We start from the raw sequence: 17,656 nt of genomic DNA on the forward strand, positions 1-17,656 counted from the left end.
TAATATAAACACCCACCCAATCACATCCTTAAAATCATTTTAAAAAGGACTTATTAAAGAACTTCCTATACAGACTTTTAAGTTGCTTAAAATTTACATTAAAATGAATAATATTCCAAAAATGGAACAACAACATTTTGGATGTCTACACTATCTTTAGAGGCTCTCAAAGCACTAATTAATAATGACTCAAAAAAGGCCTATAAATTAGGTAGAAGTAGATTATTTAATTGGTGTGCACTTTTTTTCTGTATTGCAATTTTCAGATTTCTAGCATCAGAAAAAAAGTGCAATTAAATCCGTTGAACAAATTCACCATCCATCACTGAATAGTGGGGGAAGGGAATTATTCTTACCTTAATGAGAAGGACAGTTGTGCCTGGAGGGAATGCAAACACAGAACCCTGCTTATCTGCAACAGCAGACAAGAGCAATCAGATTAGCACAATCTGTGTGTAAATCTTCCATTAACTCCCTACTTACATCTTCAAATACTGTATATTTTCAGTGAATTTTGAGCCATTGGGATGCAGCTGCACCATTTCCAATTACAATCAAATACAACATACCAATAATTTCTACACCAAATGCATTGCGACACACTCATCTGTAGCAAGTATCAGAGGAGCAGCCATGTTAGCCTGGATCACTTATTATTCATCTGTGGGAGAGCATAGAGGTCAAACCGTCCTAGCTTCAATATTGCTAACTCTAGTCCTGTAGACCAGGCTGCACAGAGGTATTTGGGGGCTTGGGGCAAAATCTGAAACCAAGGCACCTCACCTTACTCACCCTAAAACTGAGGCCCAAAAAGGGGGCAGGAGTTGCCTGCCTCGCATTCACCTCATATTGGCTGTGACACTGGCAGACCAGGTCATGCTAAAGTGTATTCACTTGTGCATTAGTATAGATCAAAGTGATTGTTGAAGGTAGACGAGTCTATTTAACTTCATAAAAGTCATAAAGACTTCATAAAACTAATGGGAAGTTACTTGCATTGTTTTCACTTGTCTGTACCCTTTTATAATGCAGGAGCAACCTTTTACATTGTGAATATCCCTTTAACTACATAACCCATTAGAGAAGCCTTGTGGAATGCTAATGAAGGACTTTAACAGAAAAATACTAATTCCAAAACAAGTAGCCACTGTGTTTGATGACCAGAGGTCAAATACTCGAAGTGCCTCCCTCACTCACTAAAAAAGCTCATGTTGGTTTTTCCTGTCAGAAGAAGCTATAAATATGGATTCAAGGAAAGATCCTTCACCTCCGGACTGATTCTTGCCTGTATTTTGTGTATTGTATTTTGTAGTTATACGTGCGGTTGCTGGTAGGGGCAGTGTGCTGGGAGAGAAAGTGAGCCCTGATTAGGGGGCGGGGCTTCTCTGCTTAGGGGGCCTATAAAGGAAGCCGGCCAGTCAGGCAGCGGCACTGACAGCTGCAGCAGCACAGGAGCCAGCAAACAGAGCTGTAAACAGGGGAGTTTCAGTGAGAGTTTGTGGGGGGGGAGACTAAGAGACCTAGGCAGAGGAATTGACAGGCTAGTGAAGGGAGAGCGTGGTGTTCTGGTGCCTGTTGGGGTTTGTTTTGCTGTAGGTGGTGGTGGTTTGCTTTGGTTTGTGTTTCCTGGACTAACAGTGGGAAGGCTATGACCGATACAAAGGCAGCAGTGAAAGACAATGAGGATGACTGGATGTGGAAGCTGCGGCATGTACATGATCCTGGAGGGGGTACCTGAAAAGAGTTCCATCTGCATGAAGTGCCGCCTGATAGAGCTGATGGAAGAAAAGATCCGAGGACTGGAGATGCAGGTGGAAACTCTGGCTGAGTTTAGAAGTGGGTTCAAGTGGATGATGGAGCAAAAGACATGAGGAGGCTGAAGGGAAAAGCTCAGACTTGCAGATGGAAGCAGGACCAAAGAATTCTGAGGGGAGGCTGCTGGGTGAGGAAAGTGGATGTTGGAAGCATGTGACTAAGAGAACTAGGCAGAAGAAAAGATGGGCCAGCGAAGGAGAAACAGAACTCAGGCACAGGTTTGCAGAGTTGGAAAATGAAGGGGCACAGCAGGTGGTCGCTGAAGGTGAGAGGTCAAGGAAGAAGAGAAGAGCAGCTAGTCCTATAGGAAGAGGTATAGAGTCAATGGAGACAACACCAAATATGAGGAGGATACAGGATGGGTTGCGGAGGATTGCAAGGGACAACAGAAATCGAGAGGATTGCAGCCAGAGGAAACAGGAGATAGACCGGAGAATCAAACTGTCACCAGGAAGAGGCAGGTCTATGTGACTGGGGACTCCTTACTGAGAAGAGTAGACAGGCCCGTAACTAGGGATGATTCTAGACCCAGAAGGGTGTGCTGTCTGCCAGGTACTAAGATACGGGATGTGGACCTGAGGCTGAAAAGGATCCTAAAGCGAGCGGGAAAGTATCCGCTGATTGTCCTTCACGTGGGAACGAATGATATGGCTAGATTCTCACTGGAATGTATCAAGGGAGACTCTCCCAGACTGGGGAAGACGCTTAAGGAAATCGAGGCTCAGGTGATCTTCAGTGGGATTCTGCCTGTTCCTAGAGAAGGGCAACAAAGGTGTTACAAGATTATGGCAATCAACAGATGGCTCAGACAGTGGTGCTCTAAGGAGGGCTTTGGGATGTATGGCCACTGGGAAGCATTCATGGACAGAGGACTGTTCTCTCGGGATGGACTTCACCTAAGTAAGGAGGGAAACAGACTTCTAGGATGGAGGCTGGCACAACTGATTAAGAGAGCTTTAAACTAGGAATTTGGGGGAGATGGCTGGGAGATGTCCAGGTAATCTCCATGCCAGAATTTAACATTGAGAGGGAAGAAAACAAAGTAAGAAAGGATACAGCCATGGGTAGGAGAATGGACATAAGGAGGAAGGGTAGTGTAGATACCAGTTTAATAGGTGATACTGGTGGTAGAATGTCTGTGCCTAACTGGGTAAAGAATGTCAGTGAAGAAAAACGGCAAAAATTAAGATGTTTGTACACTAATGCAAGTAGCCTAGGTAACAAAACGGAGGAACTAGAGCTACTGGTGCAGGAAGTGAAACTAGATATTATAGGGATAACAGAAAAATGGTGGAATAGTAGTCATGACTGGAGTACGGGTATTGAAGGCTATGTGCTGTTTAGGAAAGACAGAAATAAAGGCAAAGATGGTGGAGTAGCATTGTATATCAATGATGAGGTAATCTGTAAAGAAATAAGAAGTGATGGAATGGATAAGACAGAGTCTGTCTGGCCAAAAATCACATTGGGAAAGAAAGCTACTAGAACCTCCCCTGAGATAGTACTTGGGGTGTGCTACAGACCGCTGGGATCTGATTTGGATATGGATAGAGACCTCTTTAACGTCTTTAATGAAGTAAACACTAATGGGAATTGTGTGATCATGGGAGACTTTAACTTCCCAGATATAAACTGGAGAAAAGTGCTAGTAATAGTGCTCAGATTTTTCTGGATGCGATAGCTGATGGATTCCTTCACCAAGTAGTTGAAGAACCAACAAGAGGGGATGCCATTTTAGGTTTTGGTTTTGCTGAGTAGTGAGGACCCCATAGAAGAAATGGTTGTAGGGGACAACCTTGGTTTGAGTGATCATGAGCTAATTCAGTTCCAACTAGATGGAAGGATAAACAACAACAGATCTGGGCCTTGGGTTTTTTATTTCAAAAGGGCTAATTTTAAAGAATTAAGGAAATTAGTTAGGGAAGTAGATTGGACTGAAGAACTTGTGGATCTAAAGGCGGAGGAGGCCTGGAATTACTTCAAGTCAAAGTTTCAGAAACTATCAGAAGCTTGCCTCCCAAGAAATGGGAACAAAATCATAGGCAGGAGTTGTAGACCAAGTTGGATGAGCAAGCATCTCAGAGAGGTGATTAAGAAAAAGCAGAAAGCCTACAAGGAGTGGAAGATGGGAGGGATTAGCAAGGAAAGGTACATTATTGGGGTCAGAACATGTAGGGATAAAGTGAGAAAGGCCAAAAGCTTGCAAGGGAATTAAAACCAATAGTAAAAGGTTCTATAGCCATATAAATAAGAAGAAAACAAAGAAAGAAGAAGGGACCGCTAAACACTGAGGATGGAGTGGAGGTTAAGGATAATCTAAGCATGGCTCAATATCTAAAAAATTCCTTGCCTCAGTCTTTAATGAGATTAATGAGGAGCTTAGGGATAATGGTAGAATGACAAATGGGAATGAAGATATGGAGGCAGATACTACCACATCCGAGGTAGAAGCCAAACTCAAACAGCTTAATGGGACGAAATTGGAAGGCCCAAATAATCTTTATCCAAGAATATTGAAGGAACTGGCATATGAGATTGCAAGCCCATTAGCAAGAATTTTTAATGAATCAGTAAACTCAGGGATTGTACCGTACGACTGGACTATTGCTAATATAGTTCCTATTTCTAAGAAAAGGGAAAAAACGTGATCCACGTAACTATAGGCCTGTTAGTTTGACATCTGTAGTATGTAAGGTCTTGGAAAAAAATCTGAAGGAAAAAGTAGTTAAGGTCACTGAGCTCAATGGTAATTGAGACAAAATACAGCATGGTTTTACAAAAGGTAGATCGTGCCAAACCAACCTGATCTCCTTCTTTGAGAAGGTAACAGATTTTTTAGACAAAGGAAACGCAGTATCTAATTTACCTCAATTTCAGTAAGGCATCTGATACGGTTCCACATGGGGAATTATTAGTTAAATTGGAAAAGATGGGGATCAATATGAAAACTGAAAGGTGGATAAGGAACTGGTTAAAGGGGAGACTACAACAGGTCATACTGAAAGGTGAACTCTCAGGCTGGAAGGAGATTACTAGTGGAGTTCCTCAGGGATCGGTTTGGGGACCAATCTTATTTAATCTTTTTATTACTGACCTTGGCACAAAAAGTGAGAATGTGCTAAAAGTTTGTGGATGACACAAAGCTGGGAGGTATTGCTAACACAGAGAAGAACCGGGATATCATACAGGAATATCTAGATGACTTTGTAAACTGAAGTAATAGTAATAGGATGAAATTTAATAGTGAAAAGTGCAAGGTCATGCATTTAGGGATTAATAACAAGAATTCTGGTTATAAACTGCAGACATATCAGTTAGAAGTAACAGAGGAGGAGAAGGACCTTTGAGTATTGGTTGATCAAAGGATGACTATGAGCCGCCAATGTGATATGGCCGTTAAAAAAGCTAATGCAGTTTTAGGATGCATCAGGTGAGGTATTTCCAGCAAAGATAAGGAGGTGTTAGTACCGTTATACAAGGCACTGGTGAGGCCTCATCTGGAATCTTGCATGCAGTTCTGGTCTCCCATGTTTAAGAAGGATGAATTCAAACTGTAACAGGTACAGAGAAAGGCTACTAGGATGATCCGAGGAATGGAAAACCTGTCTTATGAAAGGAGACTCAAAGAGCTTGGCTTGTTTAGACTAACCAAAAGAAGGCTGAGGGGAGATATGATTGCTCTTTATAAATATATCAGAGGGATAAATATCAGGGAGGGAGAGGAATTATTTAAGCTTAGTACCAATGTGGACACAAGAACAAATGGATATATACTGGACACTAGGAAGTTTAGACTTGAAATTAGACGAAGGTTTCTAACCATTAGAGGAGAGAAGTTCTGGAACAGCCTTCCAAGGGGAGTAGTAGGGGCAATAGACATATCTGGCTTCAAGACTAAGCTTGATAAGTTTATGGAGGGGATAGTATGATGGGATAGCCTAATTTTGGCAATTAATTGATCTTTGATTATTAGCAGGTAAATATGCCCAACGGTCTGTGATGGGATATTAGATGGGGTGTGATCTGAGTTACTACAGAGAATTCTTTCCTGGGTGCTGGCTGGTGCGTCTTGCCCACATGCTCAGGGTTTAACTGATTGCCATATATGCGGTCGAGAAGGAATTTTCCTCCAGGGAAGATTGGCAGAGGACCTGGAGGTTTTTTGCCTTCCTCTGGAGCATGGGGCACAGGTCACTTGCTGGAGGATTCTCTGCACCTTGAGGTCTTTAAACCACGCTTTGAGGACTTCAGTAACTCAGACATAGGTTATGGGTTTGTTACAGGAGCGGGTGAGTGAGATTATGTGGCCTGCATTGTGCAGGAGGTCAGACTACATGACCATAATGGTCCCTTCTGACCTTAAGTCTATGAATCTATTTATACCTGCCTCTGGAAATTTCCACTACATGCGTCTGATGAAGTGGTTATTCACTCACGAAAGCTTATCCTCCAAAATATCTGTTAGTCTATAAGGTGCCACAGGACTCTTTGTCGCTTTTTTCAGATCCAAACTAACACGGCTACCCCTCTGATACTTCACCTCTGGACTTTTACAGAGACGTGTACCAGACACACAGCAGAAATCCCCAGAAACAATCTGGGTACCCTGAAAAGACTTCTGGGAAACTGGCAGTTTATTATAGCACTTCCATCATTTGGAATTGCAAACTGTTATTCATCTGTACATGTATTTTACCTGCTTTAACCTCTCACTAATTGCTCTTGGGACTGGGAGCAACCTGATGTGCTATGACTTTTGGTTAAGTGACCATTATCAAAAAGTTCAAGTTCATCTGGGTGGCAAAGTAGGCTGGAGAGTCTAAGGGGACTGTGTGTGACTCCATGGTGAGACTGGTATAGTGATCCAGGAGTTCACACTTGTTATCGGCTTGGTGAAATCTAATTATAGAACATACCACAAGCGTGGGGTATCTGCCCTATCTTCTGACAGTCTGCCCTGAGGTAGGCACTCACAGTTGTGAGACACTCCAGATAGTGTGACAGTGGAGGTTTCTGTCCTGCAGGGCTAGGCCCAGGTTCCCTCTCTGAGCATTGTGACCTGGCACACATGGTTGCCAAACCTGAGTGGTGCTGCAACCCCGTGTGCCAGGTCACAGTGCCACTCACTCAAACTCCATGGACTGAGGGCCCTCTCAAATTGGGGGGCCTGGAAAAAACTGCCCCTTTTGCCCTTCTCTTTGGGCAGCTTTGCCTGTAAAAGGTAGTTTGTGCTTGTGCAATTCATTTCCCACTATTTCCAAAAATAGGAGGAAATATAAACCAACAAAATGTTACGTGATTTTTTTTCAGCTTCAAGGATTTTTTCTCCTAGTATAGAATGTTAATGTAGCAATAAAATGTACTCTTTCTTTTTGTGAAATCTTATTCAGTTTAAATACTTATTAAACAAGAAGTACTGTGTCATCAGCTACTGATAATATGTACACTGCAAGACAATAGTCATGCTGCCTTTTGGGGCCTCATTCCTGAAAGATGCTGAGTAGAGGGTCTCTAATTTAATCAAGCACTTAAGCACATGTTTAACTTGAAGCCACGAAGTCTACGAGTCTACTCATATGGTTAGTGTTTAGCATGTGCTTTGCCAGATCAGAGCCAAAGTGATGAGCACACTGCAGAATCAAGCCCTGGTGTCAAGTAACCTACCTAACAATAAGTTTTCAGGTGGAAGACTCTTGGAAATTTAGAACTATTATGAGAGCTGGGTAGTGATTCTGGTCAGGCTTTTCACCCTCCTCCCCTAGAATGAAGTTGGAAAGATGATCAGACTGTAGATGAATGCACTCATCTTCAATACCTCAGCAAGACAAGAATATTTAATATAATAAAGATGAAAGATTAAAAAGATCCATATAACAAACCGTCATGTGCTAGTCCAAAACCTTTCACCACGCAGGCTATTTCCATGCTAATTTGCACATTTATAGGATTTTGTTTATTTTTAATACACACAGAAACCCTAGAAAGTCATCGATAATTAGAATTATTACTGAATCAACTGAACCAGATACTATTTAAGAGAATCTCAAGAAATCAATCGTTTGTTCTGTTTAATGTTACTTGGGCAATGACTGTACAACAAAATTACTACAGGCTCATATTAAGTTTAAAAGTACATTTTTCCCAGACACCCTGAGGAGAAACCTCATTGCTTTCTGGGCTTACTCTCCATGACAGGGTGAGGAGCTTGGCTACATGGGGGTCTTGGAGTAGAGTCACTACTCCTCTGGATCAGGAAGAATCAGGTGAGGTGGTTCGGGCACCTGACAAGGATGTCCCCTGGGAGGCCGACCCAGATACTTTGGAAGGGTTATATCTCCTGGCTGGTCTGGGAATGCTGGGGAATCCCCCAGGAGGACCTGGAATCTGTTGCAGAGGAAAGGGAGGTCTGGTCCTCCCTACTCTCCATGCTGCCGCCACAACTCTCACTAGGAAAAGAGGCATAAAGGAAAAAGAAGAACAGGAAGAACATTCCCCCCACCCACGCCCATTCATATTTGTTAAATTAAAATCCCTGGGATTTCCATTTACATTGATCCAAATTCAAAAACCAAAACAGAAACAAAACACTTGCCTATCATGAAATCAAAAGCATTTATATCATCCTAACGGTACATTCAGCATTAACATAAGAGAAAAGTATCATAATACAGAACTGTACAGGTCTTTCTGGAAAAAAAAATAGAAAATAAAGGAAATATTCTCACGGCAGATCCAGAACTGAAATAAAAACCTAAATGCCCCTCCGTCCCCTATGGCATTTTTGTTCCACATGGATTCACAAATTCTCTGATAATACAACTGTCATTTCTAATCAGAGTTTTGATTAAAACTTTTTTATTTGCTTTTGAGACTGCTTTGACTAGGGTCTGAGAGCTTAAAGATCCTGAATCTTTCCCTTTAAAGAAGCTGTGGTATAAAGTACCACAGCAAATAATCTCTGTCTACAAAGATGGGAATCTTATTTAGCAAATTTAATCTATATCACAAAAGAGATATTTAAACCTTTTAGGATTTTACAGACTCCAGTTATGTCAGTCTCATTTCCTGAAGGAAAGGCAGCTGCTCCAAATGACAAAACATTTTTGGAGCACTCCAGCAAATGAATACAGAACTAAATATTACTGAAGACAAACTCACGGACCTAATTGAAGACTGAAATCCTTTGGGGAAGAAAGTAGCTTGAACTGAGAGTATAGTCTGACTGGCCCCAAAGCAGATTATTGTCAGAAGCACAAACAACCTACAGTAACTTCTTGCTTAATGTTGTAGTTATGTTCTTGAAAAATGCTATTTTAAGCGAAACAATGATAAGTTAATCCAATTTCCCCATAAGAATTAATGTAAATGGGGGGGTTCCAGGGAAATTGTTTTGCCAGACAAAAGACATTACACACACACACAATAAGTTTTAAACAAACAAGTTAATACCGTATACAGCAATAATGATTGTGAAGTTTGGTTGAGGAGCTGGAGTCAGAGGATGGAAGAGGGTGGGATATTTCCCAGGAAATGCCTTGCAGCTAAATGATGAACTAGCATTTGGTTGAGCCCTCAAGGGCAAGTTAACACACTGTTGTTAATATAGCCACACACTCTACAAGGAAGCACGAATGGAGGGAGAAGACACAACAGAATTTAAGTATGCTGTCCCCACTCTAAGTACACTACCTTTTTAAGTAGATCAGCAAGTTGAGACAGCAGCTGCTGCCAGCAAGCTCTCTCTGTCCTGAACCCTGTCATGTTCCCACCTTGCTCTGTGGAGATGGGGTACAGGAGTAGGGGGAGGAGGACACCCTGACATCAGCACCCACCTTCCCCCGCACCTCCTGCACAGCAAGCAGGAGGCTCCCAGGAGCAACTCCAAGGCAGAGGGCAGGAGCAGCACACAGCAGTGGGCAGAGGGACAGCTGAATTGCCCAGCAATTGATAGCCTGCTGGGCAGCTGCCACACAGGGAACTTAGGGGAGCTGATGGGGAGGCTGCCGGCCCACCCTGGTTCCAACCCTCCACCAGCTAGCTCCAATGGGCTGCTCTTCCTGCAAGCAGTGGACAAAGCAACCAGCTGCCAAACAACGTTATAAGGGAGCATTGTGCAACTTTAAACGAGCATGTTCTCTAATACATCAGCAACGTAACAATGAAACATTAACCAGGACGATGTTAATTGAGGAGTTACTGTATCTGAGATAAAGGATTAACAGGTGAGTGGGTGTATGCGCTAGAACACATCAAAAGCCACTTCAGAAGACCCTACATCACTCTAGAAATGGAAATCCCACAGAATATAAATTCTGAAGGTTTTGAGAAAGCGGGCCATAAGTGCTGTGTACTGCTGGGTCCCCTTCTATGTATGGCCTGAAGTCTAATACATCCACACAATGGGAAAATTCCCTCTTAGTTCAGTTAGGACATAAATACACCTAACGGTCATAAGAAAAGGAGCAAATCATATCTCACTATCTTTTACTGCTAAAAGCTAAAATTCCACTCCACTTCAGTGGAATTATCAGATATCTTTTAATCAATTGAAATTTCCACTCAATTTATGTCTACATACTTGTGCATTGTCAGTAGAATGTTGGGAGACTGTTATTATTAAATTATTAAAGCTGAGACTTTCTTAGTCTTAATAATTTCAGAATGATATCTTTTGTGCATGAATAAAGTATGTTTTAAAAACTGTTAAAACTCTGCCAAGTCAAATCAAATTTTCATGAGACAGGAGTGCCATTTAACTGATTTGGCAGAAAGTTAGTCTGTCAAATTTTAAATTTCCAATACCTTCCACTGAGGCTGAACGGTTGTTTAAAAAAAAAAAAAAAAAAAAAAAAAGCCACAAATATTTATTCTTAGCAGGAACTCTTCACTGTTTTCCCCTACTCATACCATGCTTAAAAATGGCTCAATCACTTCTGATTAAACTTCCTGGGGTAGAGGAAACTGCTCCCTGAGATTAATACCAAATTTCATCCAAGACCATTATTAATAACTGAAATTCACCTTTGTAATGGAAATGCTCAAGCAATGGTATTTGTAGATACACTACAGTCAATGTATAGACGTTGTTTTGTTCATAAAAGGGAGTAAACCTGGAAAAACACACAATTTGTACACTCCTGCAATCCTAAGAATGTCTCTAATCTATTACTTAATACTCAACCATACCATAGTCAGAAAAAGTTATTTTAATGTATGTGCTTGGCTTGAAAATATATTTTAAAATTTTATGTTATTTTAAGTATGATTAAAAGTTATGTGATTAAATCCTTCCAAAATATAAATTCTAAGGAAAAACTCCACTCTCATACGCATGCACAGCTCTCATTCATATCTGAGGGCAAGATTTGGGATATCTTCTCACAGTACATTTGAAAGAGAGACTGCATCTCTGGGTTAATGCTTGTCTGTTATCCCATAAATGCTTATTAAATACTTACAATTGAAATACTTACCAAAGTGAAAAATAAAATAATTTTTATTCAGTTAAAATATAAAAAATGTAAAATGCACTTACTGAAAAGGTGTAAATAGGAATGATAAAGTAGTTTCCTTCTTCTGAGTCATCTTAATCTGTAAACAAAATTATGAAATCAATGAACATAAAAGCTGTAATTAGAAATTAATGTTAGCGAAGTGTTTAGATTGAAATATGAAAGGTTCTTAATGCTGTAAAAAAGAAACAAAGGTCAAATTTTTACCACAATGGATGGGGTTTTGGGTTTTCTGCTCTTGTAAATAGTTAAGAGTTCCATATAACTCCTTGCACAGTGCTGAAAGAGTACCCCTAAAGATTCAATCGTGCTCTTACAAAGGCAAATGTAAGCCAACTACCAGAAATTCTCACAGTAGGACCTCCGCAGTGTACAAGGTGAGAAAAAATAATCAATGTTTACTGGATGGCTTCATTCTGAGCACAGAGTCAAAGCTAAACACAATCAAGCAATCAAATCAATGATATGATCATACAAAGCATTGGTGTTGACTCCAACAGACAGGAACTAATGATCTGCTGTAAAGATGTGAAATGGTGCTACTGGACTTCTCAAACTGGACACGCACAAAAATGGGAGGCTCTGACGCAATCATAGTCACTCAGCCTGAAGGACCTTGAAAATATTTTTCAGGCTTCCTGCACCAGTTTGACCTGGGCCTAATGAATGCATACAAGAAGCAAGGGGATTTCTAGTATATTGCTTCCAGGATCTGACAGCTTGAAGCAACAATCTCCTATATATCTCACATCCATTCAAGACAAAATCCTCCCCAGGAATACAAGCAGTGTTCAGATCTGTCCATCACAGGAAACTTACAGACAATGGACCGTAAAAATAAGCAACTCTTGGCATCTCTGTAAGCTGCTGAGCTACTTCCCATTATTTTTGAGTTATCTTACTTTTCCTTCAAACACACACAACCTGTGCCCCTAAAAGACTTCAAAAATAAGCTAGCAAACAGGAAATTTATCACTAGAAAAAGACAGGGTAAGAGTTAATCAAAGCCAGGAACAACTCTGGGGGGGTGGGAGGAAAGAAGAACACTAAAGAGGCGAATTTACCTGCAAAAAAGGTTACGAACACCATCAATACTATAGAAATAATGGTGTTGTGGAAAGAAAGAAAGAACGAAAGAAAGAAAGAACGAAAGAAAGAACGAAAGAAAGGCTGGTTGAGACACTTACTGTTCATTATGCTTCATGAGCAGACAGATATTTGTTACCTTCTGATTAAGTTGTTTATTGGCCCTGAACTTTGAGATTGGAATGTTCCAACCCAGTTGCATAGAAAGCAGATTCCCCACTCATGATCTATAGCAACCTACTTTCTTTTCATGTATCACAATTAAATTTAGGACCAATTTCTGCCCTCACATAAGCAAGCATTGCTCTCATTGACTTCAATTTGAGCTGCATACACAAACCCAAGGTCCAGCTGGACTCTTAGAACTTAAATTCTCTACACTAGTATAATACACGATAATCATTACTCAACTTCATTTATGCTCAGGGCAATAAAAAGAATTAATTATTAAAAAACGTTAATGTTTTTCTTTAAATTTAAACAAGGAATTTCCAATCTCACATAGATCTGCTTTTTATCTATTTCATATTATACAGTATGTATATGTGATTTCCCTTTTACTCTGACTTCCAATATGGCATCATCAAAATGTTATCATAGTTGTATATACTATACTGTAGTACCTTTTAAATAGAGTGGTATGAAATATTTACTTGAATGTTACATGTTTACTTGAATGGTAATTTACTTACCTTAAATTGCTCAAGAATCTGAACAGCATTTGTAAAAATGCTCTCAGCTTTGAAATGAGCACTATTATTCAGATAGTCCAAAGGCAGAATTCCCTGCAAACATTAAACATGAATTAACAAGATTCATATTTGGTCAAAGAATCCAAAACTAGACAAAACGAAGTAAAACTAGTTACAATTACTCAAATACCTATTGTTATAAATTACAACAAATACTCTTCCTATAATTATTCCTCTGTATCAGACCTAATCAAAATAAGAAGTATAATACAAGATCTTTCTCAAACCTCACAGAAAAAAATTCTGAACGGAAGAATATATATTTTATATTATATAATTTATATGCAACAAATTAACAAGCTAATAAAGGCTGAAGAAGTGAAGCTTAAAAGTATCTAAAGACAAAGGATGATATTTTGGCAGAGAACTGGGATGCAGAAGATCTCGGGGACAATCCCGCTTCCATTCAAGTCAAAGAAAACTTTCACCAACTTCCTTGCTTTTAGGATTGAGGCCCTGGGGGCTATTACTGATTGGCCACATATTTGAAGTGGAATATCAAGTAAATCACTTAATCTCTGTGCCTCAGTTTCTCTATTTGTAAAATAAGACAGCACGTGCACAGAGATCATCATTCAAAGATCTCTAAACACTTTACAAAGATGCATAGATATCATTATCTCTATTTTATAATTTGGAAAAGTGACATAAAAAAAAGAAAAAAAAATCTCTTTTGTAAGCCCTATGCGGAATGTGTATATTTTACTGTAAATCTGTTGTGTATTTTTGCATCTTCATATGAAATCTCTCCAAAAGACAAAGGTCCAATTTTTTAACTAGTGAGCAGAATCTTTTGTTACACTAATACGAAGTGATTATATATATTTTTTAATTATTACAAGTTCTGGGTCCATTAATATTCCCTCTTTGTTCTTCTCCTCCTCCTTTCTTAATAAATCCATGTACCATCTATACTATGTTTCCAAAATGTATCTGTTTCCCACTTAAGGTTCAGATTCTTTCCTGTGCCAAGATCCATTTAGTGCAAGAGAATGGAGCCAGGCTGGAAGGGAACTGTTATTGCTCCCTAAAGGCTTGTTTACACAGGGAAATTCATCAGCACAGCTTATTTTTGTAGAATAAAGTCATTTTTATTCCCACACAGTGTTCAGTTGGGGGAGGAAAGGGTTATACCAACATAGTTACAGTGGAATACTTATTCCAGTATACCTATGTGGTCAATTTCCCCATGTAGAAAGCCCTAATTCTCAGCCTTGTGAATCTCCACCTCAGCCCCAGCGTAAATCAAAGAATCCCATATGAATGTGTTTTCTAACCTACAACATCAGCTGGCAATGGTCCCCAAAGGTGTTCCAGTGACACCCTTTACTTGGGTTGAGAGGAAAAATGGCATAGGATCTGATTAAGCTAGCTTTACACCGGCAAAAATCTCTCCCAGCACTAGGGGAAGTTTCAGCTGACCACATATGGAAATGGAGCGCAAAGAGGCAGGACCAGAAGCCAGAATCTGTCCAAAGTCTCCAGAAAAGTTTTTTTATGATTTTTTTTGGAATATGCACATTTGCTTTTTCCCCTCTTAACTTTTGTTATGTACTCTATATGCATATGTGAGGTAAGCAATATAAAAGCAAATTAAAGCTTTAGTTGTTAATTAAGATTAAATAAAGGAATTTCTTTCCGTTATATGTGACAACCATTGAGCAACAGAAATAATGGATACAAATAGATAAATTACAAGGTTAAAAAAGATCTGTCCCAAATAAGGAATCAAATAATCAATTAACCTAATGAAATAAAATATCATCTCAAAATATCTCAGTAAACTAATTAGATTAAAAATAACTTGACATTAAACTTCAGGAACTATTTTTTTTTAACAGTTTCAGCTCTTACAATTAAAAATAAGGAAAAAGAACGATAGCTTATACTCTATTGTATTCTTACAGAAAATTAACAGAGTATTTGCATGGTTTAAGTAAAAAGGTGGCTATTTAATACTTTCAGAATTACAGGTTACAATGGATCAACTACTTTCATAATTTAAAATATTGTTACACATTACAAAATAATATAAAAGAAGCAGACAGTATCTACTTAGGCCTTAATGCTGCCAATACTTATTCTTATGCTTAATTTTACATCCTTGACTAGTCCCCATAAACTATAGCAAAAGTTTGCAAATTTATCTTTTTATCATCTTTTTCCCCCAAGAACATGCAGCCTTTTTACTTTTTTTTATTTCTTACCACAGAATTAAGGGGAAAAGAAACACCAATAAGCGAAGCCATCAGCGGTGCTATATCAGCCTGTGCAAACAAAAATGTTCTCAGTTGAGCATGCTTCAAAATGTTTAAAGTATTCATAAATTTAGATTAATTTTAAGAATGTATCTCTATTTTGAAATGTGAATAGCATCCTATCTGATAGAATCTATCACAGCATTAAAGTAGTCCAGCAAAGTAATATTTTTCAATGTTCAAAGTAATGCTCTTGATTCTGAAGGGAATCAAAATTTGAGATTTCAGAACAAGTTTTAATGTTCTATCAAATTAAACCCATTTGATAATTCAACAGATTTATATATTAAAATTTCACATTTAAAAAAAATAAATTCACTTTTAAAAGTGCATTAAAAACCCTACTTTTTTAAATTCAAAATTCAATATCTACTTCACTGTGTTTTATCAGAGAAATTTATGGGTTTTTTTCATTATTTTCATCAAAGAATTATTTTCTTCATACTTTTTTTTTTTAAAGTGGCACACCGAGCATAATATGTAGAAAAAGCAATTCTTAATCCTTTGTTTTTAGAATGTCAGCCATTGACCAACTTTTACTATTCACGGCTAGGTTCCAGTACCCTTAGGGCTTGTCTACATCACAAAGTTGCAGCGCTGGTGAGGGGGTTACAGCGCTGCAACTTAGGAGGTGTACACATCTGCAGGGCATCACCAGCGCTGCAACTCCCTGTTTGCAGCGCTGGCCGTACTCCCGTTTTGTCTTGGGTATAGAGGATCCAGCGCTGGTAATCAAGTGTAGACACTTACCAGCGCTTTTCTTGACCTCCGTGGAATAAGCAGGTATCCCAGCATACCTGAGGAAGCCTCTGGTAATCAAGCAGGTCTCCTTCCCCGGTTTGCTCTCGCGTTCCCCGAACCCCCGAGCAAGCAGGTCTCCTTCCCTGCGGTTTGCAGGGGGGTTCGGGGAACGCGAGAGCAAACCGCGGCGAAGCTGGTCTCCTTTCCCGGTTTGCTCTCGCCTTCCCCGAACCCCCCTTGAAGCCGCCCAACAGCGCTGCAGTGTGGCCACATCTAACACCACTTGCAGCGCTGGTTGCTGTAAGTGTGGCCACTCTGCAGCGCTGGCCCTATACAGCTGTACTAATACAGCTGTAACAACCAGCGCTGCAAAATTGTAGATGTAGACATACCCTATGTCATGTTGAGCTCCCTCTTATTCCATGAATGGTCACTTAACTTCAATAGAACTACTCATGGAATAAAGTATTATTCATCATCTGGATCTTAGCACTTATCATTTCTATTTTCCTTAACATTAAAAAGACTAGAAATCAATTTCCTAAGCTACACTGGTGTAAATCTGGAGTAACTCCACTGAAGTAAATGGAGTTACTACAGATTTACCTATGCACCAAAGGAGAATCTGAGTCACTATTTATAGTAGGCAAAACACACAAAGTCATATTGTACCATTGATTTTTAAGCAAAACTATTCACTGGAATTTCCAGAAAGGAGTTCTGCTTAAAATAAATACATAGCAAACGATAACATACTATTTGTCACAGACAAAACTAACTTTATGTTTCCAAGTCAATTATCAAGTACACATTGAAACTGAAAAAAGCGGATTCTTTGCCACTTTTTACAGATCCACACTAACACGGCTACCCCTCTGATAGCTGAAACTCAAGACTCCTTTCTACACTTACGTGGAGAGAAGATTTCATTACAGACCTAAGGACTTGTATTCATTTTCAAAAGTGCATGCCATGGCGCAGCGTTCAGTAGTTTCTACTCTAAACCTTACTTTTTGATTGCTCATAACTTTCGAAAACTCTCACCTCCTAGGCTGAATTTCCCATCTTTGGCCCCTTTCCTGAAGGTGATTTATTTTAATTGAAACAAAACTGTTGCAGCTGTTGCTGAGTTCCCAAAAAGTTAAATAAATAAATAAAAATAACTTTTCATTATGTTTTTTCCCCATTACTACAAATTTCTTGCTATGTAATTTATTAGCTATATTGCCAAAACAGCTTGTAACAGAGTAATAAAATTCAGCATGAAAACAGACCTCATTGAGAAATGCCTTTCAGTACTTCAGTGAAAAGTGTTTTTGATTTGACAAAGATAGCAGCATTTGAATATTACATGCAGCACAGGCACTGAAATCTGCAATTTTTGAAGGCCATATTGAACAGTCAGGCATGGCAAACTTCTTCGTATAATACAAATGATCCTGGACTGAGGCAATTACCACATAACATCTTGCTTCAGTACCTGGGTATCTTT

The 17,656-nt window shown here is 39.4% G+C and overlaps 1 protein-coding gene across 8 annotated transcripts in view; it reads right to left on the reverse strand.

Annotated features, from left to right (window-relative positions):
- Positions 1–17,656, reverse strand: part of PIGN (phosphatidylinositol glycan anchor biosynthesis class N) — a 167,608-nt gene that overhangs the window by 87,751 nt on the left and 62,201 nt on the right. For all 8 annotated transcript variants that reach the window (XM_030552252.1, XM_030552249.1, XM_030552250.1 and 5 more), the window contains 3 exons: positions 15,373–15,432; positions 13,106–13,198; positions 11,351–11,406 (listed from right to left, as the gene is read on the reverse strand). In XM_030552252.1, coding sequence (XP_030408112.1) covers positions 11,351–11,406; positions 13,106–13,198; positions 15,373–15,432 — 209 coding nt within the window. The remainder of the gene's footprint in view (positions 1–11,350; positions 11,407–13,105; positions 13,199–15,372; positions 15,433–17,656) is intronic.

The sequence above is a fragment of the Gopherus evgoodei genome, chromosome 2, assembly GCF_007399415.2.
Source record: "Gopherus evgoodei ecotype Sinaloan lineage chromosome 2, rGopEvg1_v1.p, whole genome shotgun sequence".
NCBI classification, from domain to species: Eukaryota; Metazoa; Chordata; order Testudines; family Testudinidae; genus Gopherus; species Gopherus evgoodei.